A 27855-nucleotide genomic window follows, 5' to 3' on the forward strand; every position below is an offset into this window, starting at 1 on the left:
GCACAAATGGTGTGATTGTGCGTGGGGCTCACAGGTTGGAGAAAGAGGTGGGGTAAAGGTTGCAGGCAGAAGATAGAGCGCATGTGAACATCCTCAGGGGTAAAACACAGAGCAACCAGCTTATCACATTCTGTGAAGCAAAAGTTCCAAGAAGTGCAAGGAGTTTAGGGTGGAACTTGGACTGAGATAAGAGGTTGGGGAGATAAGAAGAGACCAATTCATAAGCAGTTTATGTGGAAGGATAGTATGATGAACCAAGTTCTGTGAGCAGACAGGAGCCCATGGAAGAGACCATCAGCCACAGAGGATGAAATCATTGGGTTTAAAAGAAAAACAAAATAAATCTTCTTATATAAATATACACAGCCAGTTAGAAATAACTAAAACAAATTTTGCTGACAAGATGGCAATCCCAGAGGGCATTCAAGCATTTAAGCACTACCTTGACATTCCAGCAAAACCCTCAACTCTTAGCCAAAGGATTATAGGGCTCAGGTCTGTGTGTCCTGCCTCCATCCCCCAGGAAATGTCCCCAGCCATGTTTGGAGGAGGGTGGGCCAGTGTCCCAGCCATTCAACTTGTAGACATTTTGGAAACACAAAGCTCTTTCAAAAATGTTTCCCAGTACCCACCTCTCTTCATTGGCCCCCGAAACTGCCACAGATAGATCCCTATTGTCAGGAAAGGGCTGCAGGAGCAGAAGCTCAAACATGAAAGTACCCTGGGCCAAGGGCCAGGGGGTCTATTTTTGGAAATTTTTCTCATTGCCTGTTTATCTTTCAGACTCCACCTAATGTATTCCAGGCGGGTGTTAAAAGTTACTTGGCTGGGCTGAGAAGGAAAGCAAGAAGGTGATCTAAGACCCAGTACCAGTAGCAATGGTGATAACCTCTGGACAGTGTTTTGATTTCCCCAATTTAACCTGACTACCTTTTGGCGCTGGTGAAGCACTCATTCAAACCCACTACTGGCGGTGGGATTTGGGCAGGTAACAAAAAGAAAGCGACAGAAGGTTATGGATTTCGTAATCTGTTAAGTACAAGCGGGGTTGCTGCTGACCTGCCTCCTGGACTCAGTTCTCTGGTCTCTAAAACAGGGTTAGAAATACTGCATCTAAGTTTAGAGCCTTAGCCAGGCCTTGGAGAGGAAAGCGCCCCCTACAGCATTTGGTCCTCGTCCTCCTTTGTGCAGGGTTACTTCGGAGATGGACAACAATGCATTCATCATAACATTTGGTTATGTTAATCCAACCGAAGCTGCAAAAGAAAAAAGACCGGCGTTGTGTCTCGATTTATATTTTCCTTAAAGGGACAAAATAGGTGGCCCCTGGAACTCCGCCACTCGTAAAACGCGCCACTGAAACACTCGGTGGACTTGCAGTGACAACCTCTTCCAGTCTGCGGCCTAAACCGGCTTTTAAGGGCGTCCTCCCCGCCCTCCTGTCCGCGCTCCCCACTTTACTCCAGTGGCCACATCCTGTCTCGCCAGGTCACTCTCCAGTTCTGCTGTGTCGTCTGGCCTTCCTGCGGGGGTCACTGGGCAGATCTCCGCGGCTGACCCTGGGCGGGGCCCCGCTAATCCGCGCGGTCCTCCTTAAGGAGCTTCCGCGGTGGCCCGTGGAGGCGGGTGTTTTGTTCTTATAAGGAGGGAAAAGTTTCCGTGACATCCAGGAAATGAGTAACTCCACAGCCTTGCAGAGCCCCGCCGTTGGAACTAGGAGGCGGGAGCCGGCCGCGGTCCCGCCGCCAGCGTCCCCCTAGCTGCACGGCCGCGCGCTCCGGCAGCCGCCCGCACAGCCCGACGCCCCCCTCGGAGCTGCGCGCCAAGCCCGGGTTGTCGCGGGCCTCCCGCGGGACAGCGCTACCAAGGCCAAACGTAAGTCGGGGACCCGCAGCTCCAGGCTGTGTTGCTTCCCAGGCCCCTCGTGAGTTACAAGAAGGGAGGGATGGGGACCCAGGACTCCGCCGAGCGGCGCCCGAGTCAGGAGCGGGGGTGCGCGGGGAGCGCTCCAGACTCGCCTGCGCCCACCCCAAGTAGGGGCCGACTTTGGGGACCGCTTAAAGTGCGCGCGCACGGGCGGGCGCCGTGGTCTCTTGTGGTCACACCTCCAGTTCCCGCAGCGCTGGAGATGCGCGCGGTCCCTCGGCTCCCAACCCCACCGCTGGGCGCTTGCTGCAGCCGGCGCGGCCCGCAGCCGCTCTTCCCGGCGCGCCGAGCCTCGGAGCCCCACGCGGGACCACGTGTAGGTTCCTAGTGCGGGACCATCCGTTACTTTGACTGGCTGAGCAGGGTGCTGCGGCACGAAAAAAAGCTGGGTCGCCCTGCTCCTTGGCCGTCCCTCTCTTCCAGCGAGAAAGGAGTTAGAAGTGAAGTTGGTTTCTTCTTGGTTATAGTATTTGCGCAATCAGGTTGCTTTGGGCCGGATGAAGCCCCCGCCACTTCCTCTTTCAAGACTTTTGGCGGAGTAGACCCCATGCTGAGGGAACTTTCTCTTGGCTCTGTAAATAGCCTTAGCCTCCTGACCCCTAACTCCATCCTCTACCTGGTCCCTGTCTCCGCCCGGTGGATGCCCGGTGAGCGGGTTCGAAAGCCTCAGACCAGACGCCCCATCCGAAATGCTCTTCTTTAAAAACAAAAATGCTGCCGAGCAAGAAAGGAAAATAATCGACCCAGGCCAGAACCTCACTGTGCCTTTGGCCCCTTTTGCCGTGAGAATCTTCCCTCCCTTCCAGACTAGAAGAGGACCAGATACTGGTAGCATCTAAATCAATCCAGGGCTCGCTTTTGTTTTCTTGTTCCTCTTTAGAAACTGACCAGGGCTCTTTCCTTTTACAAACCAGTTCTACCTCACAGAGGCTGCCAACTAAAGTCCAGGGCTGATGCAGTGACAGGTCCAGGTTAGCAGGAAAAATGGGGTGGCAGACACTGGTTGGGTTGATGTCATTCACGTTTTAGTTAATAACATAGTGGCTGTGTTGGGTACTCCCTCCAGCCTGATGCGCCTAAGTGGCTCTCATTGTTTGCTAATTCCTTGTGTGTTGCTGCTGCTCTAGGCCATTCTGCCCTCAGATTTTCCACTTGTGGGTAACCATGAGGTGGTTTTATTTAAAAAAAAAAAAAATTGACCCGCTCCCTGCTCTTCTTGGGTGGAGAAGCTTATTTTCAAGTCTGGGTAATTTTCAAGATGCAGCAATTTCAAGCTCTGGTTTCCAGGGGGCAACGATGTGGACTTTTAACCTGATGTTGTCCTCTCAGAAGTCGTTACCTCTCTGCTCTTGCAGCTCCCAGAAGAGAAACTAAAAGGGTGTGTAGGTGAACTTGATCAGAAGGCAAGAAGGAGCAGAAACTTCGGGGGAGAAAATTGCCCACTGAGAAGGTATTTTCTGGAAGGAACCTGGTTTTGTATTTTTACTTTTTTGGTTAATGAAGAGAAAGATGGTTGGGGGCTCCTGTTTGATGAAGAGGGTGCACAGTCTCAGGGGCAGACAGGGGTGAGCACGCTATGCATGGGCTGCACAGGGGTAGAGTCAAGCCAGTGTAGTGCACTAGCCCAGTTCCCAATGCCTCCTCTTGGAGGGACACCACTGCCAAGTAGAACTTGTCCAGAGGAGAACAGGAACAATCTGCAAAGTGTGTCTTGTGAGGGAGAAGATAGAACCACTGGTGTGCAGTCCAGAATGAGAAGCACAGGGGGACATGGCTGTATCCTTCAGATGTCCCAATCATGGAAACCTGAGGAAAGAAAATGGCTTACTGTTGGTTAGAAGAAACAACGACAGGTCTCAGTATAGCATGAGAAGGATCTTTTCACAACCAGAGCTCTGCTGGCCATGCTCTGGCCATTGGCCACAGGGGCCTTCAAGTCCAGGACTCTGGTTCTACATTTGGAGTCAAGAGTGAGGCAGCGCAGCAACCTGTGGGGCTTGAATGGAGACATGTACGAGGGAGGGGCCGGTGCTCCAAAGGAGCAGGACTTGAATTATGGCCAAGACCATCCGTCCATGTTGGACCTTCCTCGTTCATGGTTGTTGGGGAGGAGGGTAGAGCCACGAGGCTGAGATATCCTCGAGGACTGCTGCTAGCTTTTCCAGTCCCCTGTGTAATTTAGAATAAGTTTCTCCTCTCAGCAAGAGGGTGACATTTGGTGTCATTTAGAAATAAGGACCTTGGAGCCATGGAGTTGGGACTTATCCTCGGGTTACCCTGGCAGTGTGTCCTTGGGCAGTACACTATCTGTACAAACATTTACAGCAGCCCTGATAACCAATTATTGAGGGTGCAGGACCTTGACCTAACATTTCCAGAATGATGTTTTATCTATTTATTTATTTATTGGTTTCTCAAAAGCACTCTGCCTGTATCATTTAATCCTCACAGTTGTCCTATGAGGTCTTCTCAGCCCCACTTTACAGATAAAGAAACTGAGGGAAGCCAAGTGCTCAAGAGCCTGGGTTGCTGAGCATTCAGAGAAGCAGGTTAAACTTAAAGCCAGTTATGGGAACTTAAAGCTCCCTATGTGAAGGAGGAAAGAGCAGCTGCCTTTTACCCCGGGCAGTGGAAGGATGGGAAGCTCCTGATGATAAGAGGAGAGACGCAAGCCTGGCCTTGTGGCTGACTGGGGAGCCTAGCCCAAGCATCAGATGGCTTTCCATCTTCATTACTGGGCGAGGTGAGGTGGCAGATCCAGTTTGGGGCCTGGTACAAGGGTGATGTGTAATTGTCACCTGGGTGTGGTGCAGAGGGAAAAGGTGAAGCTGTGTGCAGGACGCGGAGTCTTCCTGGGGTGGAAGCAGGTGAGGGTGACCAAATATGCTGTCCTGACCTTCTAAACCCCTCTTCCCCCACCTCCAAGTAGATAATCACTTGGTTTCCACACTGTTCACCTCAGCACTTAGTGAGCTGGAACTGAGCACTGTAAATCGGGCTGTCCGTGGGCACTTATCAGAGGTTTCTGGCCACTGAGGAAGTCAAGTAGTGTCTTGGGAAGGCTGGCTGGAGCCCAGAAGTCACCTGTCCCAGGGGCTGGCTCTTAGCTACACCCACTTACAAATCGTATTTATATAATTTTCAGAGTGGTTTGCACTCAGGCTACTGAATCACCCTGAGAAAGCGGGTGTAGAAGTCAGAATGCTAGTTTATTAATTTGCAAGGAGACTTTGTGAACACCACACAGACTGAATGTCATCTTGTCCGTTCCTGCATCCTGGGGAAGCCACATGGGAAACTTGCTTTGCAAAGCTGGAGTCACAGCCAGGCAGGAGGGTGGGGGAGGGGCATTGATAGCCAGTGGTCCAGAACTCTGTCCACCTCTGTGGCCCTCTTGCCAACGATCCCTGGCTGTGCTTGTCTCCTTGGTTAGTGCCTCCAAGGCAGTGTTTACCTGGTAGGTTTTCTCCCTTTACTCTTGCATAATGTAGCGCTTTTTGTTATATTTGCTTATTTGTTTAGTGCTTTGTAAGCATTATCTCTCAGCTGCATAGATTTACATTTGCATATGTTAAATAACTACTGTAAAGTCCAGGGCTGTAGAACCAGGCTGCAGGAATAAATGCTATATGCAAATCAAGAGGGTAATCAGGTGAACTGTGGGGGAGGGAGTGAAGAAGAAGCCAAGCACAGAGCTAAGAAACAGTGTCCCTAATTAGCACTGAGACCCCAGGGAGTAGTAAAATCAAGACCAGCTTATTGCCATCCCTGTGTGAACCTAGGGATGAAGCAGTCCTTTGCAGTGTCTGCTCAAGCCACCTGTCCTGCCTAGCTGGCCTCTTGGAGTTTAAAGGGCTCCCTCTAGTCTCTGTCGGGCTCCCTCTAGTCTCTGTTGGGGCCCCCTCAGAACTCATCTTTAGAGAGTCCCTTCTCCAGCTGCCCCAGGAGGTGACCATATGGGCTTTGGGATGGGCAGATTTGGGTTGAGTTCTGGCTCCACTGCTTAGAAATTAGGTGTTGTTAGTAGCTGGGCAGGTGCCTTGACCATTCCAAGCCTCATTTTCACCATTAGTAAAATGGGGATGAGCTGTCAGGACCATCAGAGGGTTGAGTTGGGTGGTGCATAGGAAGTGCTAAGCCTTGCCCCACCGGCCTGCAGGCAGAGAGCTCTTCAGTGCTTAGTGGTCGTCCAGGAGATGCATCTCTGCTGGTCTGGGCATCCTTGTCAGGGTGCTGCTTCATCCTCTGAGGTCTGAATGAGGGGCAAAGCCACAAGGTCTAGACAGTCCCAGAGGGGCAGAAGGAGATCCTCAGTGTCCCACTCAATTGACTTTTTCAGAGACAAGGACAAAGCTGCTTGCCCTCACTTTTCAGGGGACTCTGGAGGAGGAGTCATATTTGAAGCATGGCCTATCTCAGGCATTGGGGAAGGGGAGAGGGACAGGGGGTCCTCTGGAGAGGAAGGGGGTCATTTGAGAGTACTCAAAAGGCCTCTAGGGACCTCTTGAACAGTTTGGGATCTCTGATGTTTTCCTGTAGAGAGTACATCTCCCCCCCATCCACATGGCCCATTCCAGTGACATCAGTGGAATAGAAGCACCTGGCAGGTAGCATCACTGTTGCCCAGGCAACACCTCCACCTTAAGGCAGACAGGAAGAGACAGACCAATGTCAACTGTAAGACGCATATTGAAGAGAAAGGGCGTAGACGTTGTGACCTCTCCACAGGTGTGTTTCTCAGAGGCCGGAGAGAGAGTGGGCTGTGGGGTTTGGGGTTATGGGGCTACAGTTTTGAGTTCTGGGCCATGAGCCAGTTGGTGGTAGGTCTTTAGGCCTTGGGTTCAGTCCCTGGTAAGGAACATAGTGCTGAGGGCCCTGGTCTCTTTAGTTCCCTCAGCGTGACTCCCTACAGGGGTTTCTGCTACCTAAATCTTTGAGGTGGGGAGGGGAGCTCAGGCCAGAGCAGTCATGGGCCAACCATTAGAAAAGGGAATTTCCAGCTTCCTCGCCCTCACCACCCAAAGAAAATGAGATGCAAGGACGCCCACATTCTTACTGTGGGAGCTACTCATTGACCCAGCCATCACTGTGCACCTGTGATAATAGGCATGGCACTGTGTTTAGGGACTCTGGCCTCATGGAGCTTCATGACCAAAAGCACAAACAAGAATGTGTGCAACCCACTACCCCAGAAGGTAGTAGTACCAGATGGAACTAGAAAGTCTCATAGAGCACCTGTCACTCAGCTCTGTTTCCCATCAAATTCTACATGGATTAAATTAAACCTGTGAAGTCCCTTGTCTCCACTAGCTCATGCAGAGCATTGGAGATCACGTTTGAGATAAACTTGGGTGTTTGGAGAGTGAGGTTAAAGAAGACAACTATGGCTGTCTAAGTGTCCCACCAAAGGGACACCCTGAAGACGGCACTTTTCTCAAAGCTAAGCTCATTTGGCAATTCTGAGGCCCTTAATTTGGCGACCTGTGGGTTCAGCCACATCTTCTAAGGTGCTTTAGAAGTTTTCCTTCAGGAAGAATTCCTAAGCAAGCACTACAAGCCAACATAAGGGATGAAGATGCAGGGAAGGGAGGTGGGAAACTCTGTCGGTCTCTACAAGGTCTCAGAACAGGAATTGCCTTGTCTTTCAACTTGATGGTGTCCCTTCAAGATCTTTGTTGTATGCTACTGGGCATCCCTCCAGCCTGTAAGTGGCTGAAGTAACTGTACAAACATGACTTTTTCAGAATCATAAGTGAAAATTAGTGTATGCTTAGTAGAGATTTTTAGCAGATAAGGCTTCCATTGACAAAACTGGTCCCAAATCAGTGGTCATGACCTTTTATTCCTAAAAGCAGAATAACCTTTATAAAAGGGATTGGCTTCCTTTACTGAGCAAAGCCCCATCCTCTGGATTTTACACGGTTGTTTCTCTGGCCGCGACATCCCTTCTGGGTAGGTATAGGCTGGGTAGAATAGGCTCTGAGAGGCCAAGTGATTTGCCCACAGTCCCAGAACTGAAAACCACAGAGCAAAATTCAAACCTAGATCTGTGCCTCCACAGCCTAACACACTTCCTGCCACCTCAGGCATCTGCCTGGATACCATAACCCAGTGACTATGAAAGAGGAGTAAAGAATCCCATGAGATTTGAGTAGCAAAGTGGAGAAGACATCAGGCAGATCACCAACTCCAGGCCAGAGCCCAGGTCCCCTCTTGCTGTGACTAGCTCTGGGGTATTGGCAGACAGAGCTCAGTTTCCCACTCTAAAATGGACAGGACCAACCAGTACCCAGATAGCATTCAGCATACTTTGAGATCCTCAGATGGAGTCCCTGGGGGAAATGCAAAGCCCAGGACTATGGAAGAACTCACTTGCATGTGGAAAACATGGCAGCCACTCACACCAGGGCAGAAGGTCAGCTTTGAAGCTGCCCCACATGTTGGCCACTGTGTCCTCCTCCTTTCCCTGATTGGGATGCATAAGCATCTCCAACCTGCATCCATCTGGCAGGAAGGGCGTAGTCATCATTTGGGGCCTGCCTTTTGGTGCACCAAGTGTGCTCTTAACACACGGGTCTCCCAGGAGCCTGTTTAATAGCCTTAGCAGCAGTCAGGGGACCCGCCTGAAGTTCATGAAAGGGGCCTTTGTTCTGGAGGGAGTTGCTGGAGGCTTGAGAGAAGGAGAGCAGAGGATGCCTGGGCCCCACCCCTATGTGCTGCTTCCAAATGTCCTCCTTCTATCCATGATAGTTCTTAGGGACTCACCCAACACTGACAAGCCCCCCAGGGTCAGAAGAGACCTTGTTCCCCTTTCCTATTCTGCTGTGGGTACTGGGGATTGAACTCAGGGGCACTCAACCATTGAGCCACATCCTCAGCCCTATTTTGAATTTTATTTAGAGACAGGGTGTCACTGAGTTGCTTAGCACCTCATCGTTGCTGAGGCTGGCTTTCAACTCGCAATCCTCCTATCTCAGCCTCCCTAGCTGCTGGGATTACAAGAATGTGTCATTGCACCCAACTCAAGTGCAGTCTTTATTCCCAAATTCCATCTCAATTGTCATCTACCCATCCCTAAACAGTGTGGGGAAGGGGAATCCACAGGAATGTATCTAATGTTCCAAGATGCCAGGTCACTGAGCAGTGCAGCATCATGGGAAGCCCATAGGCTTGAAAGACAGGACTGGGTTCAAATCCTAACTGTGTGCTGTTGGTAAGTGACCTCACTACTACATGCCTCCAGTTCCAAATCTGTACATGTAGATAAGTACCTGCCTTTGAGGTTCAACCTGAGGATGACACACATAAAGCACTTTGCCCAATGCTTAAGCCCCAAATATTATGTATTGGATGCAGAGGTTTCGGGCCAGGAGGCTTGTCCAGTCTTCTCCAGAAAGGGAGACTTGCTGCTCATTCTGCTTTACAATTGTATTGGACCCTGTAATCCTGCACTTATCTTGAATTTCTCTCTGACTCTTGAGCAAGAAGCTAGGTGTCAAAGGGCAAGGCAGCTAGGAGTCAGATAAGCCTATATCAGGGTTCATTCCTGGGACATTTCCTTGGAAAACACAGGTGGTCCCCAGGCAAAGGATTTTGCTCACATTGCCTAGGACACTTAGCGCTGTTGGTGTTTTGCTTTTCTGACTGCTCCTGGGAGTCCTGAGTCCATTCATTCATTCATTCAGCAAGCGTTCCTGGAATGATCCTCCTCCTAGTGCTGGGTGCTCAGAACCTAGTACTAGGAGGAGCTGTCAGTGACGCTGCTGACCCATGGGAGGGAGGGAGGGAGGGAGGGAGACTGCTGCTGAGCCTCCTAGGTCACCAGACTTCCTCCTCTCCCTCTCTGGCAGCCCCGGGACCTTTCAAAGACAGAGAGGTAGAGGAGACAACTTAGTAGTCATTGTCATTGGTCCTTGTCCCCAGCCTTCTAGAGGAGCTTCAAGCATATTGGTCATCTCCCTTCTTCCCGAGGAGTCCTTAAATTGCAAATAGAATAATTCAACAAATCAAAGGGACTCCTGACTTTATCACCACTGCCAGTGCCAACAAGAGCATGTCACTTACAAAGCACTGCATGTGATTGTGCACCACCTGGCTGATGTGCACAAAGCCATGGACTGGGTCATGATTGTCATGGCAATGGCAGAGCCAGGACTCAAAGCCAGACCATCGGATTGCAGAGTCGGCTCCTTAACTCCTCTTCTCTAAGCCTCTATAAATGGTTCAGCCTCCTCTGAGCTGAAGACTCTTGGGCTGTTTCTTTCCGGGTGGCCTTGAGGGCAGGAGTAGGTCCCAGTGAACTTGTGAACTTGACACTAGCAGTGGTTACTTGAGGACCAGCCATGGGATCATGAATTCACTGGGCATTATTTGGACGCATTCTCCATTCTCGGCAAAACTCCTGCATCAATGATATCACACCATCCCTGTGGCTGGGAAACAGTGTGGCTGTAGGTGGTTGTGGTTGTTGTTTGTTTGGGACAATTCACAAGGAGCGGGACTCCACGTAGTCGTAGGTAATTCTGGGAGCAGTTTTGCTAACTGTTCCAAGCCTTACCGTCTGCTCTCTGGGAGGAGGAGAACTGGTTTGCTGTGACTAACAGGTGTGGGAAGGCAGCAGGCAGCTGGCTCTATTGTTCAGACCAGGTCCCTGCAGCAGAGCTGGGGCAAAGAAGCCACCACAACTCTTAGTGTTTTATGACTGCTTGGCCTCCCTCTTGCTTTTGTGCTGCTTGTTCTTCCCCTTTACTAAGATGAAAGGGGTTTTAGATCTTTGCAGGCACGCAGAACTCTCTCTGTGTGTGTGTGTGTGTGTGTGTTGCTCTGGGAGCTCCTGAGCTGAGCTTCTCCTCCTCACCCCCTCTCCCCCTCCCTAGCCCAGCTGGGGCCAGGCTTTGTGTCAGGTACTGCCTAAGCCTCTGGGGACTAAGCCTGAAGGACCAGGGTGGAAGAACAAACTGGGATTTTGCTGTGGCCAGGACGTGAGTAAGAGAGGGTAGCTGGGGTGGCCAGGGGTAAGGGAACTGGCCTGTCTGTGGCTATGGAAAGCTTCTGGGGGGACATCCTCCCCCATGCCCTAGAAGCAGGTAGAGAATTCCAGCCAGGCTCCATTCCCATCCAGGGATCAAAAGGAAATGGCAGCTGGGTGCCTGAAGCCCTCTAATTCCTTCCATCCCCAGCTCATCTGTGGGAGGGGGAGGTGGGGCAGGGTGTGGCCCAGGGAGGGCTTTGTTTTCCTTTGTGCTTTCTCCCTGGTTGTGCCCAAGCCCTCCCGTCTAGCAGGCAGCCTGAGCCTGCATCCCACCCAGGGAGCCTGCCTGCCTGCCCTACCAACCAGTGCGACTTTGATAGAGGCTTGGCTTCTGCGCTTGGAAGCAGGACACATGTGGAATGTGGTGGGAGACAGAGGAAGGGGCACGATGTGGGAGCCCTGGCATGTTCTGCCCCGGTGGGTATTAACGCTCCCTCTGTACAGCACCCTGTGGGTGAGGTGAGGCCACAGGAGCTGGGAAATGCTCCTCTGAGGAACTTTCGCCCAGGCCAAGCCAATACCCAGCTGGGAAATGCTGAGTGCAGCGGTTCTGTAATAAATGCCTGCGTTGCACACACAGAAATCGGAGGCGGGATTGCAGGGGTCTTGGGAGGCCCTTCCGTGCCAGCTCACTGTGCCATGTTCACTCTCCTGGCCAATGAATGGTCGGTGTTTGTGGAGACCTTCTTTGAAGGTGGTGCCTCCATCCAGGATGGCGTGTCCATGGCCCTGTGAGCAGCTCTGTACCAGGTGCTTGGAGGACTGTAAAGATGAACAAAGACCCTTCCCTTGTCCTAGAGGAGCTCCAGCCCAGGAAGGTGATGGGTGAACAAGCAGGATGGGCCCACAGGGCAGACACAGCCTGGAGCACGGTCAGTTGGTGACCTTGAGCAGACTGCAGAACTGGGCTCCTGCTGCCTGTAACAGGGGCTGAGGTACCCTGCCTCAGGACTGCCTCAGAGGATAGTCACAGTAACTAGGGATGGAGGCCCAGGGAACCAGTTTTTGTTGGGTGCCTGCTATCTTCTGGTCACTTCCATGGAGATGCCTCTAGACACCAAATGTTTGCCTGCCTGCTTAATAAATAGGTCTCCCTCCCCTTATTTTTCCATCCCTTTCCAGAAAGAAGGATTTGGCTTAGGAGTTGGGGCATGGGGAGGGGCTGGGAAGGGTCCTTGCAGTGGTTTCTGGGAGGGCTTGTTATGAGAACAGATGGGTAGGGTTTTGGTCCAGAACTATGAGGCACGGGTGTTGCAGGAATGGTGGAGATGTGCAGGAGGGTTCAGGGGACTAGAGATGATCCAAAGTGACTGGGCCAGGCAGGGAGGAACCCAAGGGGTCCCCAAGGCTGGTTGGGGCAGGCCAGGCCCTGAACATCAGACTTGAAGTGCTGACCTGTGTTACATAGAAGCAGGATTCCACTGAAGAGGAACAGGGAAACTTTGGGGTTGCGTATAGGTGAGATGGGTATTAAGGAGAGCTCAGAGGAGCTGGTTCCCAAAGTCTCTGCTGGCCAGGTGGTGAGAGCCCTGTCTCACATGGAATTCCCAGGCTTTAGTGCAGAGTAAAGACCTGAGCAGAGAAGGCTGTGGAGACTAGAAGCACCACAGCAAAACAGGGAGAGTCGGTGGGGATCACTGGCTGGAAGAGAAGAGGGTGCATCATGCATTAGGGCTGTGTCGGTCTCCTGAGGCTGCTGGGACAAATTACCACAAACTGGGGCGCCTAAGACATTTATTCTCTCACAGTTCTGGAGGCCAGAAGTCTGAAACCTAGGCATCCACACAGCCATACTCCCTCCAAAAGCTCTTGGGGGATCCTTCCCCCATGGTGACAGCGTCCCATCCTCCATCTCTGCCTCCCCATCCCATTGCCTTCTCTGCTTTCTGTCTCTTCATGAGGACACTGGTCATTGGATTTAGGGCCCACCTGGGTAATCCAGGATGATCTCATCTCAGGACCCTTAATTTAAATGTATCTGCCAAGACACTTTTTCCAAATAAGGTCACATTCTTAGGGTCTGGGTATATTAGCACAGTGACACATCTTTTTGGTGGCTGCTGTTGAACCCTCACAATGACTGGGTGAAAGGAAAGGGACATGGGCCAGGACGCAGGCTTCAGGGAGTCTTTTCCTTGTCCCTTGACCATTTTGCTCCTCGTGTCCAGCCTCTCCCCGGCCCACAGCCCAGCCATTGACACCATCCTTGGTCTGTCCATCCCCAGACACTGGCTTCTGTGCTGTCCTGGGGTCAGGGCATCTGCTGCTGGGGAGTCAGCAGGGTGTCTGGATGGTGGACTCCCAGCCTTCCTGGGAGATGGATGGCTTCCTTTCTCCATCCTCTGCTCAGCAGGGGACAGGCATGAGCCAAAGGCAGGAGAACAGGAAGGATGTGGCTCTCCCACCCCGGGTTGGCCGGCAGAGTCCAGGCTGCTGTCCTTCCTGTGCCTTGGCTTCCCAGCCACCCTTATAGGAGTGAGCATCCTGGTGACTTGTTTGAAGCTCCTTCCTCTTCCAAGAACTTGTGACCAGGTACTTCCTGAGTCCAGCCAGTGCCCACCTGTGGACTGTGGAGGCCCCCTCCCCACCCAGTGTGTGTTCCCTTCAGCTCCTTAGTATTCCACCTGAGTGGGGGTCTCCTCTCTGCTCTCTCCCTCTCCTCTGTCCTATTATGCCACCCACACCTGGGACCAGTCTTGACCTCTGGGTCCGTGAGATCACGGTTCTGCTCAGTCTGGGGTCTGAGTTGGGGATGCAGGAGCCCTGGCTCTCTGGTCCTTGGGAACACAGACCTGACCCTGGAACACCAAGCACTCCTCAGTGAGTAACCCTTAGACTAGAGTCACCTCCTTCCAGTCCAGGGCCTTCCAGTCAGCCAAAGCTTTGGTTGTGGGAGGAAACCCACTCTGGCATTAGCCTCAAGTGCTGGTTGTGATTCTTCCCAGTGTGGCCACCAGGACCAACTGGAAGGCCCCAGAGTGGAGGCCAGACTGGGTTTGGGAGAAAAGGTTGAGTTAGGGGGTGCTTTAGGGAGTTCTGGACACAGGAAATGGTAGGTGTGCTCCGTGGTTGCTGAGGGGTAGGAGAGAGGAGAGCCCAGGCCTGGAGTCACCTGGAGGTGTGCTTCCTGAGGGCGGAGGCACTGGGCAGGAGAGGAGAGCTGGCAGTGGCACGTGGACAGCTATAGACGGGACCCTGGGTGGTCCACAGAAATATCTTAATGGGCTTATGTGGTTTTTAAAGAATTTTTGACATAGTAGCCAACACTTTAAAATTGGAGGATTTTGATAAAATCCAGGCTTACTGGCTTCGAAGGAAAAAAGAAAAAAGATCTTGCCCCTCTGGGTACACAAGGTGTGATGTGGTGGCTCTCCCTATAAGTGAACTGTGGGTCCTCCAGGTGACCAGTATCGCCCATGGCAGCCTGGCTCATTTTCCCTTGGGTCCCCCAAGGGACTTGATTTCACAGCCCCCATCCCTAGGAAGGATGACTGGGCATGGGGCTGCAGGATGCTGGGAAGAGCGCGAGCTGGCAGCTCAGAACTGCCCCCTCCTACCTACTTTCTCAACAGGTCCTCTCCCTTCCTCTTTCCTCACTTCCTTTCTTTGCCCTCCTCTTCCTCTCCTGCTGGGTCCTGAGGCCTGTCAGGGCCCAGCCCCTACAGATGCTCTTCCCTGGCCCCATGTGGGGTGCAGGTGAAGTGAGGTCCCCTCTAGGGACACCATGGTGATGGTGGTGGCGGCTCTGTGTCTCTGTGGCCCTTGCTGAGGCGTGGGCCAGCTCCTGGGCCTTTCTCCCTCCCTCCCTCCTCAGTCATGGTGAGCAGCTCTGCCTTCGGAGCTGCTGTGACCCAGCCATTGATGAGGTGCTGGCTGTCTTGAGTTAGGCAACAAGGAAGTTGTTGGTAGAGACATGTCACTTGCACAGCTGTATCTGCCCGGGCCATCTCCCCACAAAGGCATGGTAAATCCGCTGCCACTGACTTGTTGGCAGCTGCCTTGTGTCCAGCTCATGCTTGGTGCCCTGGGAGCTGCAGGACATTCAGGTTCATGACCATATAGGAAGTCAGGGTCCAGCAGGTAAACTGACACAGTGAAGAGCAGGAAGGTGGCCCAAGCTGGGGCAGTTCTGGGAAGGGCGAGGTCGGTCTGCTCCCAGGGCCAGTCTGCTCCCGGGGGCCAGCCCCTAGAGGAGTGTGATCTTGGCCTGACCGCGAAGCATAGGGCCTGGGCTCTGCTAGGGAGGAGCATGAGGGAGGAATGAGATGGTCACAGAGAGTCCCACTAGGGCTCACACTGCCCAGCCATGGGCTCAAAACCAAGGCTCAGGCCAAACACAGGCTCTGCGGTAAACCTGTCCTTTCTCCCTGTCCTGGAAACCTGGGGACAACCTACCTGGATGATTTTTGATGGTTATCTCTGACATTGCCCAAGTGGCACCCCCTGGCAGCATAAGGTGGCAGGGCTCACTCAGTTCCCAAGGGCCTGCTGAAGGGGACGGAGGGATAGCCGAGGGGGGAAGCGGGCTGCCAAGGTGCAGCCCACACACAGGCGTGTGCCGCCATCTTATAGGCCACACAGTGAAACTCCCTGTCCCTCAGTCTACCTGTTCTGAAAACTAAATGACAGACATACGCATAGTGCCTGGTGTTATGCCTGATGCGGAGTAACTTCTTCTTTGTAAATGGTTCTAAAGGAAAACATCCTCATCTTCAGCTTCCCTTCTGTGCACAAATTCCTGCCCAGAATCCCTGGGAGGGTCCATGGCGGATGGCCAGCCTGCCTCGACCATTCCTACTCGATCCTTGGGATCAAGCATGTCTCTTCTTTAGGCCTCAGTTTCCTCATCTGTGAGTGGGGTTTAGACAAGCACAACTAAATTCTGACTTTCTTGAATCTGTAGCTTTATTTCACTCCAAACACTGTGGATCTGATGAGCTGAGACACTCCGGGACAAGGCCAGGCTTGTGACAGTTTGGGTCTCCTTGATTCCCCTTTTCTTGGAGGCCCTAGAACCTAGACAGTGGGAGAGGGACCCAACTGACACCACCAGGCCTGGGCTACACAGCCCTCCTCTGCTGCCTCCTTAATTCTAGTTCATAGAGAAAACCAGCAACTGCTCCTTTTGGCTCTGAAGGTGACGCCGGGGCTGTGGCTACATTTGTTGTTGTAATTAGCAGAGCTAATTGCCTCTGACAGGCCTGGTGAGGGGCAAGCCCTTGGCAAGCTCCAGGACCCACCTGCTGACACCTAGGAGCCCCACCTCCCTCCCAGAGGATGCCTGACTTGGAAACCTGGCTCGGGAGGAACTGGTGCTCTCGGTGGCCCTCAGACCCCAGTGGGGAGAGCTCATTAAACATGCCCGCCAGCCCTGCCCCTGGAATTTCTCATCAGCAAGCCTGGGTTTGCCCCCAAAAATATACATTCAAGTTGCCAGGGGTGCTGTTACTGCAGGCGTTTGGGAACCACTATCCCAGAGGGAATTCGGGGCCATTGAGAAGTAGGACCTGGGCACTTCTATGGCTAAGCACAGGCCAGGCTGTCCTGGGGTGGGGGGTGGGGGATGAGCAGATGTGGGGCTGGACATGGGCTTGTAGAATTCTGTCTGCAAGGAGAGGAGAGGTGATTTGGAGCCAAGGAGTTACACCAACATCTTCCCAGCAGGTGGGGAGGTCTCTGGGCAAGGAGAGGACCCCAGAGAACAGAAATAAAACTCCCCTCCTCTGCGTTTTTGCAGCTGTAGGTCATTGCCTTTCATGATCCAGTGCTCCTTCTGTCTGTGAGAGAACTTCATGGCTGACTCCCCTGTGGTTTTTACTGCTGGGGCTCAGACCATCCTGAAGCATCCAGCATATTCCCAAGCTTAGCGGGGACAGAAGTGGGCAGAGGGGCCTGAGTTTCAGCCCGGCTATGTCTTTTGCTAGAAAATTCCTTAGTTCCTTGGGCTTTGGGGAAGCCATCTGGGAAGCAGGAATCTTCTTAGGTTATAGTGGTCCCTGTGTTCAGTGCCCAGTGCATCTAGGGAGGGCTCCGGGGGATGCTGTGGATATTAGACGCTCTTAGTGTATTTTTTGGATAGGGCTGTGGTGGGGAGTGCTGGAGGGCTCCAGGTGCAGGATGAGGGGACCCTCGTAAGGAGTATGGGATTTCTCCTCCAGGGTCTTGGACTTCTGATCAGCCTCAGAGTAAGGGTCTGGTAAAGCACTGGTCCTGGCCACCACTGTAGCCCTCTACCCAGGCACCCAGAGGTCAGCATCTCCCCCCAACCCCTGCTGCCTGTGACCTGGCCCTTTGCCAAGCTAAGTTTAGCTGTGAACCACATGAGCCACCCTCTCTGTGGGTGAGGCGTGGGTGGAGAGGAATTCACAGGCTTCCTGTCAGCTTCCTGACAAGTAGACAAAGCCACCAAATGACCCAGGTTTATTCTCAAGGCCAAACCCGCCAGCTGATGTCATGGACCACAGGTGTGAGACATCCCCAGAGAGGTGAGAGCTTTGGAGCAAGGCTGGACTGGGGGAAAGGAGCTCATGGGGAGGGATGCGTGTGCATAGGAGCACACGCGAGTGCACAGGAGCACATGCGAGTGCACGGGAGTGTATAAGTGCACATTATCTATGGTTTGCAAAAAGCCTGCCCCTCCCCCGCAGTCTCCAAATGTCAACATGCCTGCCCTCGGCCATCCCCTCTGACCTGGGACTCCTAAGGCGATGTCCTGTACAATTTGGTTTGGGTGGGAGAAGGAGCACCACATGGGCTTCAAATTCAGCTGCGTGTGATGGGCATGTGCAGCCACAGTCCAGTTCTCTGCCTCACCCTGGCCCACCCCACCCCTCCCCATCCCTCGGGTGCTGCAGATAAAGGCAGGCTGTGCAGAGTTCAGTGAGGAGCAGAGCACATTGGGTATGATCCCTGGACATGGTTAATGTGAGGAGGTGAGTCAGCAGGAGATCCCAGACTCCCAGGGCTTCTCCCCTTTTGCTGGGGGGCAGGGCGGACCCAGCCAAATGCCAGGGAACAGCAAGAACAGTGGAGCACTTTGTGCTCTCAGAGCACTTTTGAGCGTGCGTTCCTTCATGCCTCTGGCACTGGGGCAGGGCTAGTGTGCTTGGCTGGTGAGAAAACGGGCACTGTGCTGAGCACGGAAGATGCGTGATCTCACAGGAGGGACAGTTCTGAACTCCTCACAGGTAAAGCAGGTAGCCTAGAGGAGCTGAACGATCCACCTGAGATCCCGCAGCAAGGGGCAAGACCCAAGTTCAAGGCCAGGTCGACAGGCCAGGTACCTTCCATTTTGTGGCACGGTTTCCCAGGTGCTCCAGATGGAGTCCCGTTTGTGACTCTACTATTATCAGTGTCACTGGGGGCTGCCTAAATCCTGCCAGAGTTCCCATCAGGCAGGTTCAACTGTGTATTCCCATACCATCATAGCCACCCTTTAATAAGAAAACTCACGCAGGGGCAGACATTTCACTAAGTGTTTGATGTGCATTATCTTGTTTAGGCTTTACAACAGCAGGTATTATTCTTTCCATTTGACAGATGAAGAGACTGAGGTTCAGAGAAGTTGAGTGATTTGCCCAAGGTCACATCCAATAGATGTACATGCTGAGTTCTTATAACCCAGTCTGTTTCCTCCAAGTCTTGGCTTGGCATTCTGAACCTTGCCAGCCTCAATACAGAGAAGCTTCTAGAAGCCCATTCTCCTCCAGAAGGCACAGTGGAAGCCGTGGGTGGAGGGAAGAAGACTTCCCCATCTAGTCTAGGACTTGGTGATGGCACCAATTGGTGGCATCCTACCCTGAGTTGACAGAAACTGACTCCCTCCTGGGTTGGGAGTTGCCAGGGCTGTCCCTGTGTCTGGTCAAGGTCTCCTGTGCCCAAAAATCAGTGGCCCTGAAGGACATCCAAACCCCCAAATTATCATCTGTCTACTGCCAACGTCAACATTCCACGCCTTTACCTTCAAACTCGGAAACCTGTTCATCGGCCAGGCTCATGGCTCTGCTGTGGACCACCCCGGCAAACCTTCCATTACCATTTCTCTAATGTCAAAACCAGGGCTGACCTGTTTCTGCCATTATCCAGCATGCTGCTCCTTGGCGTGGGGACAAAACGCTGGCCAGCCGCCCTGTCTCCCTTTCAGTCTGACTTCCTCCACTTTCTCCTGTCCCCCATTTCCTGCTCTGCAGAAACCCATGCGTGAGCGCTTCAGAGCTCACCTCTGACTCTGGACTTGGGTCTCCACATGGAGGGCAGCTACCGCTGGACCTTCCTCTCCCAACCCTTTGGAATCCTCCTGACACACCCAGCTGTATACGGGGGTGGAGCTGAGTGTCACATCTGAGCAGCAGCTTGGCCCAAGTGTGGCTGGCAGCCAACTCAGGCAATTTACATCTTGCCCTTTGCTGGGGACATCCTGCCAAGGTATCCTTACCTGGTGACAAATCCCTGTTCTATGCACAGTAAAGGCAAGAATTCCATCATGCAAATCAGCGTCCAGGGCTCTAGCCAAAGGGAATGGGGCTCCCGCCCAGAGTCAACGCTGGAGCGGGGTGATGGGAGAAGCCCTCTGGGTTCTTTCTGTTGTCTGGTGACAACCTCATGACCTCACTGATTTGCATTTGGCCATTTCTCTCTTTGCTGAGGTCCCAGGAGGAAAAGAACAAGACTAGTGTGGAAAGAGAAAGGGCAGATTATTCCCAAGATTCCTGAGGAGAGGGTATAATATACAGAAGTGCCCCCACCTGAGGGGGATGTGTCCAAGACCCCCCTGGGTGCCTGAAACTCTATATGGATAGTACTGAATCCATCTACACTGTGCTTTCCCCATACACACACAAGTTCAATGCCTTTCCTATCTGAACTTACTCTGCTTATCACACACTGGGGCTATAACTTTTGCAGGTTGAGGTTCAATAGCAAAACACATTTCTTTTCCTCCTTCACAATTTCACAGGTAGAAGATTCACCCTTTTTTTATTTCAATCTTTTTTTGTTTGTTTTTTTGGTGGTACTGAGGATTGAACCCAGGGCCTCATGCATGCTTGGCAAGCTGAGTCACATACTCAGCCCTCACCCTTACCATAGACCTTAGCAATCTCAGTATATGATTTTTTTTTCTTTCCTTAAGTTGAGAACTTTCATCCTTTCACTTAAAAGAAGCACTTTACCACCTCTCTTTGGCATATCCAAATGGCCAGGGTCACTACTCTTGCACTTTGGGGCCACTATTAAGTAAAATAAGGGTAACTTGACCACAAGAACTGCATTACTGCCAGTCAATTTGATAACCCAGTGAGCTACTAAATGGCTAACAGGAGGGTAGTATATATAAGGTGGATATGCTGGACATATATGATTCATTCATTCCTGGACAGGAAAGAGTCAAACAACACAAGATTTCAACACACTACTCGGATAGCTGCAACTTAAAACTTATGAGTTGTTTATTATTTCTGGACATTTCCACTTAATATTTTCAGATCACAGTTGACTGCAGGTAGCAGAAACCTTGGGAAATGAAGCTGTGGCTGGCAGGGGTACTACTGTACTGTAAAATGATGCTTTCCAGACCTTAATGTGGATAGTGTTAAAATACAGATTTTGTGTTGGTGAGGATGGGGGGAAAAGGTACACTCATATGTTGCTGATGGGACTCCAAATTGGTGCAACCACTATGGAAAGCAGTATGGAGATTCCTCAGAAAACTTGGAATAGAACCACCATTTCCCGCCCCCCCCCAAAAAAAAAAAAACACTCCTCAATTTATTCCCAAAGGACTTAAAATCAGCATACTACAGAGATGCAGCCACATCAGTGTTTATAGCAGCTCAGTTCACAATAGCTAAACTATGGAACCAACCTAGGTGCCCTTCAGCAGATGAATGGATAAAGAAAATGTGGTTTATATGTACAATGGAATGTTATCAGCCTTAAAGAAGAATGAAATCGTGACATTTGCTGGTAAATGGATGGAGCTGGAGAATATCGTGATAAGTGAAATAAGCCAATCCCAAAGAATCAAAGGTCAAATGTTTTCTCTGATATGTGGATGCTAATTCATAATAAGGGGAGCTGCCTAGGGAAGAATAGAGGTACTTTGGATTAGAGTGGAATGAAGGGAGAGGAGGGGGTGTGAGGATAGGAAGGATAGTAGAATGAATCAGACATTATTACCCTATGTGTGTATATGATTACCCAAACAGTGTAGCTCTACACCATGTACAACCAGAAAATGAGAAATTATACTCCATTTATGTATGATATGTCATACATAAATGACATATACAAAAGCAAAAAAAAAAAAAAACAGATTTTGAAGGAGGCCTGGAGTACAGCTGACATTATGTATTTCTAACAAGCTCCAAAGAGATATTGCAACCAATAGTCTGTTGATCACAATTTGAATAGCAAAGATCGTTAGCCCTCCCCTGTAAGTCACTTAAAGCCTAAAAATTTAATGGGGGAATGGAATATTACCTTTCACAATTAAAAAATCAGATTCCAAGTTCAGATGTATTATGAAGGAAACTAGTGATATCCATACCATGACCCTGTGGGATACTTTTTCCTCTTGTACCAGGAAACCAAGATTCAGAGACATGAGTTAACATGCCCAGAGTCACACACAGCTTTTAGTGAGAAGGTTAGCTTTAGAGCCTCTTGTTCTTAACCACTAGACTTTACTTGTATTGCAGGAAGATGAATTCACTAGATGAAATCCACTGGGGTAGCAGTGAATATTTGATTGAGGACTATTTTGATTTTGAGGGATGGAAAAACAACTCAAACTTACTTAAAGAAAAAGGAATGGCAGCCAGGCACTGTGGCACACGTCTGTAATACCAGGACCTCAGGAGGCTGAGGCAGGAGGATCGCGAGTTCAAAGCCAGCCTCAGCAACGGTGAGGCACTAAGCAATCAGCGAGACCCTGTCTCTAAATAAAATACAAAATAGGGCTGGGATGTGGCTCAGTGGTCGAGTGACCCTGAGTTCAATCTCCAGTACCAAGAAAAAGGAATGGCTTTCATGCATAGCTGGATCCAGGAGTCTGCTTTCCTCTGTGTTGGCATCTTCCTCAGGCAGGCTCCCCCACCCCGCCCCCAGTGGCTGGAGAGCCACCAGCACTGCAGCTGTGACCCTGTCACCCAACCTAGCCATAAGGCATGTCTTTCTCCCAGTGCTCAGAGCAAGTCCTTCCTTTGGCTCAAGTTAGGCCACGTGTTCACTGAAGAACCCATCACAGGTGGCCGTAGCTGGGGATGAGTGTGGAATAGCCTGATGGTCTTGGGCCTGGGACGCCCACCCCATAAGGACCTAGAGCACAAAAGGGTTGGCTCCTAGGGTCAAGGAGGTGCTACCAACAGCAGAAAGAATATCCTGGAAGACAGATGTCCACCCCAGGAAGCCTTGAGTTCTTCCTCCTCAGCCAGGCTGAAGACACAGAAGGCAGCCGCAAGGGCCAGTGAGGTTGGGTGGGGCCGCGAGGGTCTGGGGACAAGTGCATTAGGGAGGCGTGGTGTGTGACCTGTGGTCTCTCTGTTCCCAGGAAACCTCCAGCCATGGCCCTGGGCCTCTTCCGGGTGTGTCTGGTAGTAGTGACGGCCATCGTCAACCACCCACTGCTGTTCCCGCGGGAGAACGCCACTGTCCCAGAGAACGACCAGGAAATCATCCGCAAGATGCAGGCCCACGAGGAGAAGATGCAGCTGGAGCGGCTGCGCCTGGAGGAGGAGGAGGCGCGGATGGCAGCCGAGAAGGAGGCCCTGGAGCAGGTGGCGGAGGAGGGCCAGCAGCAGCAGGAGACCCTGGCCTTGAACCTCTGGACCACTCTCTGCATGATCCTCTTCCTGATCATCGAGGTGTGGCGTCAGGACCACCTCGACGGGCCCTTGCCTGAGTGCCCGGGTGGGGATGAGGATGAGTTGCCGGTGCTGGGGAGCGCCCCGCTGCGGGGCGTCACCCTGCCCAGTCAGGCCATGCTGGGCCACTTTCACGAGCACGGTATCCGCGGCACCATGGCCGACGCTGCCCGCACCCGGGAGTTCGTGGAAGGCTTCGTGGACGACCTGCTGGGAGCCCTGAGGAGCCTCTGCAACCGGGACACTGACATGGAGGTGGAGGACTTCATCGGTGTGGGCAGCATGTACGAGAACTGGCCGGCGGACAGGCCTCTGCTGTGCCACCTGTTCGTGCCCTTCACGCCCCCGGAGCCCTACCGCTTCCACCTGGAGCTCTGTTGCTCCGGCCGCTCGGTGCCCTTGGACCGCCAGGGCTACGGCCAGGTCAAGGTGGGCCGGGCCGATGGGGACCCGCTGGGCTGCATCTGTGGCAAGACCAAGCTCGGAGAGGACATGCTGTGCCTCCTCCACGCCAAGCAGAGCGGGGCGCAGCCCTGCAGGGAGATGGAGGACCTGCTGTGTGCCCCAGAGTCTCCGTACCTGGACACCATGCGGGTCATGAAGTGGTTCCAGACGGCCCTCACTAAAGCCTGGCAGCGCATCGCCCATAAGTTCGACTTTGACCTTGCCTTTGGCCAGTTGGACACCCCCGGGTCCCTCAAAATCATGTTCCGCTCAGGCAAGGCCATACCCTTCAACCTGATTCCTGTGATCCAGAGTGACAACTCCGATCTGCACTTTGTCTCCCATCTTCCCAGGGAGCTCTCTGGGGAGACCCCGGCCTCCAGCACCGACTGGCTCCTGTCCTTTGCTGTCTTTGAGCAGCACTTCCTCAGGATAACTTCCAAGGGGCTGCCCGAGGGGGCCTGCCACCTCAGCTGCCTGCAGATCGCCTCCTTCCTGCTCTCCAAGCAGAGCGGCATGGAGGGCGCCTGCGGCCTCGGCGCCAGTGGGCTCAGCACCTACCACCTGAAGACGGCGCTGATGCACCTCCTGCTCTCCCGCAAGGCCTCCGACTGGAAGGCGGCGCAGCTGCACTCACGCCTGCAGGAGCTGCTCTGCTTCCTGGAGAAGAGCCTGCTGGAGAAGAAGCTCCTTCACTTCTTTGTGGGCAACCGCAAGGTCCCCGAGGCCCTGGGACTCCCCGAGGCCGTGCGCAGGGCAGAGCCTCTCAACCTCTTCCGGCCCTTTGTCCTGCAGCGGGGTCTCTACCGGAGGACAGTGGACTCCTTCTATAAGATGCTCGAGAATGCCCCAACCCTTGTCAGTGAATATTCCCTACGTGTCCCCTCCAGTCAGGCCAGCCTGTCCACCAAAGCTGTCGTCTTGTAGAGCATGTGGAATTTGAGAGCCAGGAGGGAGGGTGTCTCTCAAGTCCGAGTGGCCGGGGCTCTGCAGCGCACCCGGGGATCGCGGTAGGCTTGGCGGAGAGCCCAGGTGCAGCCTGCCGGGAAGCTGGGCCCCGCCGGCGGAGGAAACAGAATTCCAGTTGATTGCTGATTTGCTTCCCTGCCACTGAGGCCCAGTGGCAGAGTTATCATTTGGGTTTGGGGACTGGTTCTTCGCAGAGTGCTCTTGAATTACCACAGATGGACAAGAAAGTGACAGAACACTCCACGGAGACTGAGAAGGAGAGAGTGCCGACGTTGACCTTGAGCGTAATCCATTTCCATCTCGGCCCCGCCCATGCTCTGTATCAACAGATGCTCCACATGAATGCTGCCAGGGACCCGCGTTTAGATCCTGTACTCCATGTCCAGGAATGCTGGGCCCCAGCCATCTTCAGGCAAAATAAGAATAAGGACAGATGTGGGAATCTACAACCTGTGACCCACGGTGGCTGCCCCTTCTTATAGTGTTGGAAGAAGGGACCAGGTAGAAACCTGGGGCTCCAAGTAGCTCATGCTACACCCAGCTGGGTATTTGGTGGCAGAGGGTTTAAAGTTGGCTGATGCTTTGGCCACATTTCTCACTCAGGTGCACCCCTTCTCAGGCCTCTTTGCTAGCACTGAGTGTCCCAAGTGTCCCAATGGCACCTGGGTCCCATTTACCACGCTGGGCGCCTCTCACCTCTCTCCATCCTTTCAGCCCATCAGTGTGGTAGGGGGGTGGCAGATGCTGCAGGTGGAAACTGATCTTGAGACAAGAGAGGTACAGGCTGCCTGGGACAAGGGACAGAGCCTGGTTCCCAGGGAGGTAGGGTTGGGCTTGTAATCTGGACTAGTTCAGAGGAGGTTGCAGAGCCCTGGGTGGAGACTGCCATAGCCTTGCAGTGTCCTCAGGCTCTCAGTCCTAGGGCAGGGTGGGCTTGGAAGCTAGAACTCTGGAAACCCAGCTCTGGGCCACAGGCCCAAAGCCACCTCCTGCCCAGTTCCTCACTACAGGGGGACTCGCTTACTGCCCAGAGCCCACCCTTTCTGCGTGGGCCTTCCTGACCATACAGATAACCCAGACCTAAAAGCCTGGTGTTGGCTGGGCTGACTGGGGACCTGTGTGGGCACCAAGGACACAGCCCTCAGAATTCAGGGGCCACCTTGTCCTGCCGAGAGCTATGGGCCCTGAGTAGGCACCAGAGCCTGAGGCTAGACTGGGCTCCTCTGCAGGCCTGGTTCACAGGATTGAGGAACTCTTCTCCACTGGGCTTCAGTGGCCCTTTGAGACTTCCTCTCTGCATCACTTCAGGACAAAGAGGAATGGAGAACAAAGAGCCAGGCCACGCCCAGGTCCCTCTTCCAGGATTCATGCCATCCAGGCCTCCCAGATGGCATAACTAACTTGATGTGGGTGTCCGAGCTTACTGCGACCTGAAGAGAAGAGCTCCTCCCTGTGCCCAAGGAATGCTCTCTCACCTAGCCCCGGAAAGCTCGAGAAGGACCACTTGCCCACCAGCGTTAGATCCTGGTGGGAAGACGGCTGCAGTCAGGGCAGCAGATCCCATAGGAAGTGGCCTTGTGTGAGCAGGAGCTGGACTGAGCTCCTGCTTGGGCTCCCCGGGACTCCCAGCCACCACCTGGCACCCCAGGGAGTGACCCTGCTCAGGTGTGGCTCACAGCAACCCTGAGCCAGCCATCCCACTGGATTTCACTTCCAGAATCAGGGCAGATTTCCTTATTTATTGTAACCTCTGCCTTTTCTCCCTTCATCCTTATCCTGCTGTGCTATGAAGAGAACCCAGTCACCAAGAACCAGCCTCCAGAGGCCAAGGCCAAGCCTGCGTCTCCCTCAGGTTCCCCTTTGCTTTCGGGAGAAAGTTCACTCAAAAACTAGCTCCAGTGTCTTGTTTGTGCAGAACTCGGTGGAGAAACCGTGGTCTGTTGTGCACCGAAGCTGCTTCTGAAGCAGAACGCAGCGGGGCTCTCGGTGTTTCATGCTGCCTTATTTATATTAAAAATAAATAAATCAATAAATTCTCACATGGAGGAGAAACGGGCACAGAGTTTGTTTTTAACTTCAGGAAGTTTGTGTGGCTCCCCGGGCAGAGTTGGGGACGGGGGTGGATTTCTTATTGACAAGCAGAAGCTTTCGCTCCCCTTTTATTTTTACACTTTCAGGAAACTTTTAAAAATAACAAACTGGAAGATTTCTGTCTCTGAGGCTGTGTCTGCGCTGCCTGCGGAGGTCCAGAAAGGCCTTTGAAAGCCAGCTGGAGGGCAGATTCCAGCACCGGACCTTACTTCACAGAGCTCCTATGTGCAAAGAAATGGAGGCTCTGGAAGTCACTGGAAGCTTCCGATATTTAAAGAAAGAAACTGTCTTGTAACTGGAGGAGCTCTGGCCCTTTAGGGCACATGGACCTTTCCACTAAGGACACCCCCCTCCCTCCCTATGACTCTGAGGACTTTCATTTCTTTCCAAAGGATACTAACTGCACCTGGCCTCTGCCTACTTTCTGGGCAGGATGCCCCAGGCTGTGATGCACCTCTTGACAAGGGTGAACTGAGTAGAGCCAGCCTGAGGCCAGGAGTTTGCGTAGATTGGGGAAGTACACTGCATACTTCAAGGCCCCTGTCCCTATGTATTTTGTTACTATAATGAAATATCTGAGGCAGGCTACTTATGAAGAAAAGAGATTTATTTCCTGCAGTTTGGGAGGCTCGAACGTATTTATATGGCCTCTGGCTAGGTGTCACATTATGGTGGGGACATGCATATGAGAAAACACGTCTTGAACTAGGGATCAAAGAATTGAGCTTTTATAACAATCATTTTGTGAATACTAACCAGGGTCCCATGAGAAATGCCTCATTTCCTCCTGAGGGCACACACTGATTGACCTCAGGGCTTCCCACTAGGTGCCTGCCTCATAGTTTCTACCACCTCCCAACACCACCACCCTGAGGACCAAGCTTCCAACATGTGAATCTGTTTTGGGGGTGGGTGGGAGTACCAAGGATTGAACCCAGGGGCACTTGACTGAGCCACACTCCCAGCCCTATTTTGTATTTTATTTAGAGACAGGGTCTCACTGAGTTGCTTAGTGCCTCACTTTTGCTGAGGCTGGCTTTGAACTCACAATCCTCCTGCCTCAGCTGCTGGATTACAGGCAAGAGCCACTATGCCCTGCCAAACATGTGAATCTTTGAGGGGGACACAGAACTCCCAAATTACAGTTCTTGCCATGCTTTGCTGATGCACCGCCTGGGTGAGAACCTGGAACTAGCTAGCACATAGGTTCATTGTCAAGGGTGTCAGGGCCCCTGGACAGCTGGGCCATTTACCCAGATGCTACATGTTACCAGAATCCAATCTGGAGCAGTCAGGCAAGACTTATTTTTAAAGCTTTCTCCCAAGTGACTGGCAGTCCCCCTGGTTGAGGAAGGTTTCTCACTTCCTTTCCAAATGGACAGCTACAGGAAGCCCAAGTGGATAGCTATTGGGAGGTGGACCTGGGAGAATCTGATGAGCCTTCTAGGCATCTATGGTCCAGGGGGTATCAGCTATGCCAGACCTCTGCAGGAGGCAGCAGGTGGTGCTAATTCCTAGCAGGTCTTAAGGGTC

The 27855-nt window shown here is 52.6% G+C and overlaps 2 protein-coding genes across 4 annotated transcripts in view; one reads left to right on the top strand and one right to left on the bottom strand.

The window, feature by feature from the left end:
* Positions 1 to 18954, bottom strand: part of Cfap58 (cilia and flagella associated protein 58) — a 127908-nt gene extending 108954 nt beyond the window's left edge. The window contains exons 1-3 of the mRNA XM_071611701.1: positions 18918 to 18954; positions 2019 to 2250; positions 1683 to 1860 (exon numbers count right to left, since the gene is read on the bottom strand). Of these exons, the coding sequence (XP_071467802.1) occupies positions 1683 to 1860; positions 2019 to 2250; positions 18918 to 18954 (447 nt within the window). The remainder of the gene's footprint in view (positions 1 to 1682; positions 1861 to 2018; positions 2251 to 18917) is intronic.
* Positions 1693 to 26286, top strand: Itprip (inositol 1,4,5-trisphosphate receptor interacting protein). 3 transcript variants are annotated; one of them, XM_027930064.2, is made up of 3 exons: positions 1693 to 1875; positions 3282 to 3376; positions 22506 to 26286. In XM_027930064.2, the coding sequence occupies exon 3, from the start codon at positions 22519 to 22521 to the stop codon at positions 24187 to 24189; it is 1671 nt and encodes a 556-aa protein (XP_027785865.2). In that variant the 5' UTR covers positions 1693 to 1875; positions 3282 to 3376; positions 22506 to 22518; the 3' UTR covers positions 24190 to 26286. The 3 variants fall into 3 exon arrangements, with proteins under 3 accessions (XP_027785865.2, XP_027785866.2, XP_071467037.1); XM_027930065.2 differs by lacking the exon at positions 3282 to 3376; XM_071610936.1 differs by lacking the exons at positions 1693 to 1875; positions 3282 to 3376 and adding an exon at positions 21464 to 21860.
* Positions 26287 to 27855: the final 1569 nt, after the last annotated feature.

The sequence above is a fragment of the Marmota flaviventris genome, chromosome 4 (assembly GCF_047511675.1).
Source record: "Marmota flaviventris isolate mMarFla1 chromosome 4, mMarFla1.hap1, whole genome shotgun sequence".
Taxonomy (NCBI): domain Eukaryota; kingdom Metazoa; phylum Chordata; class Mammalia; order Rodentia; family Sciuridae; genus Marmota; species Marmota flaviventris.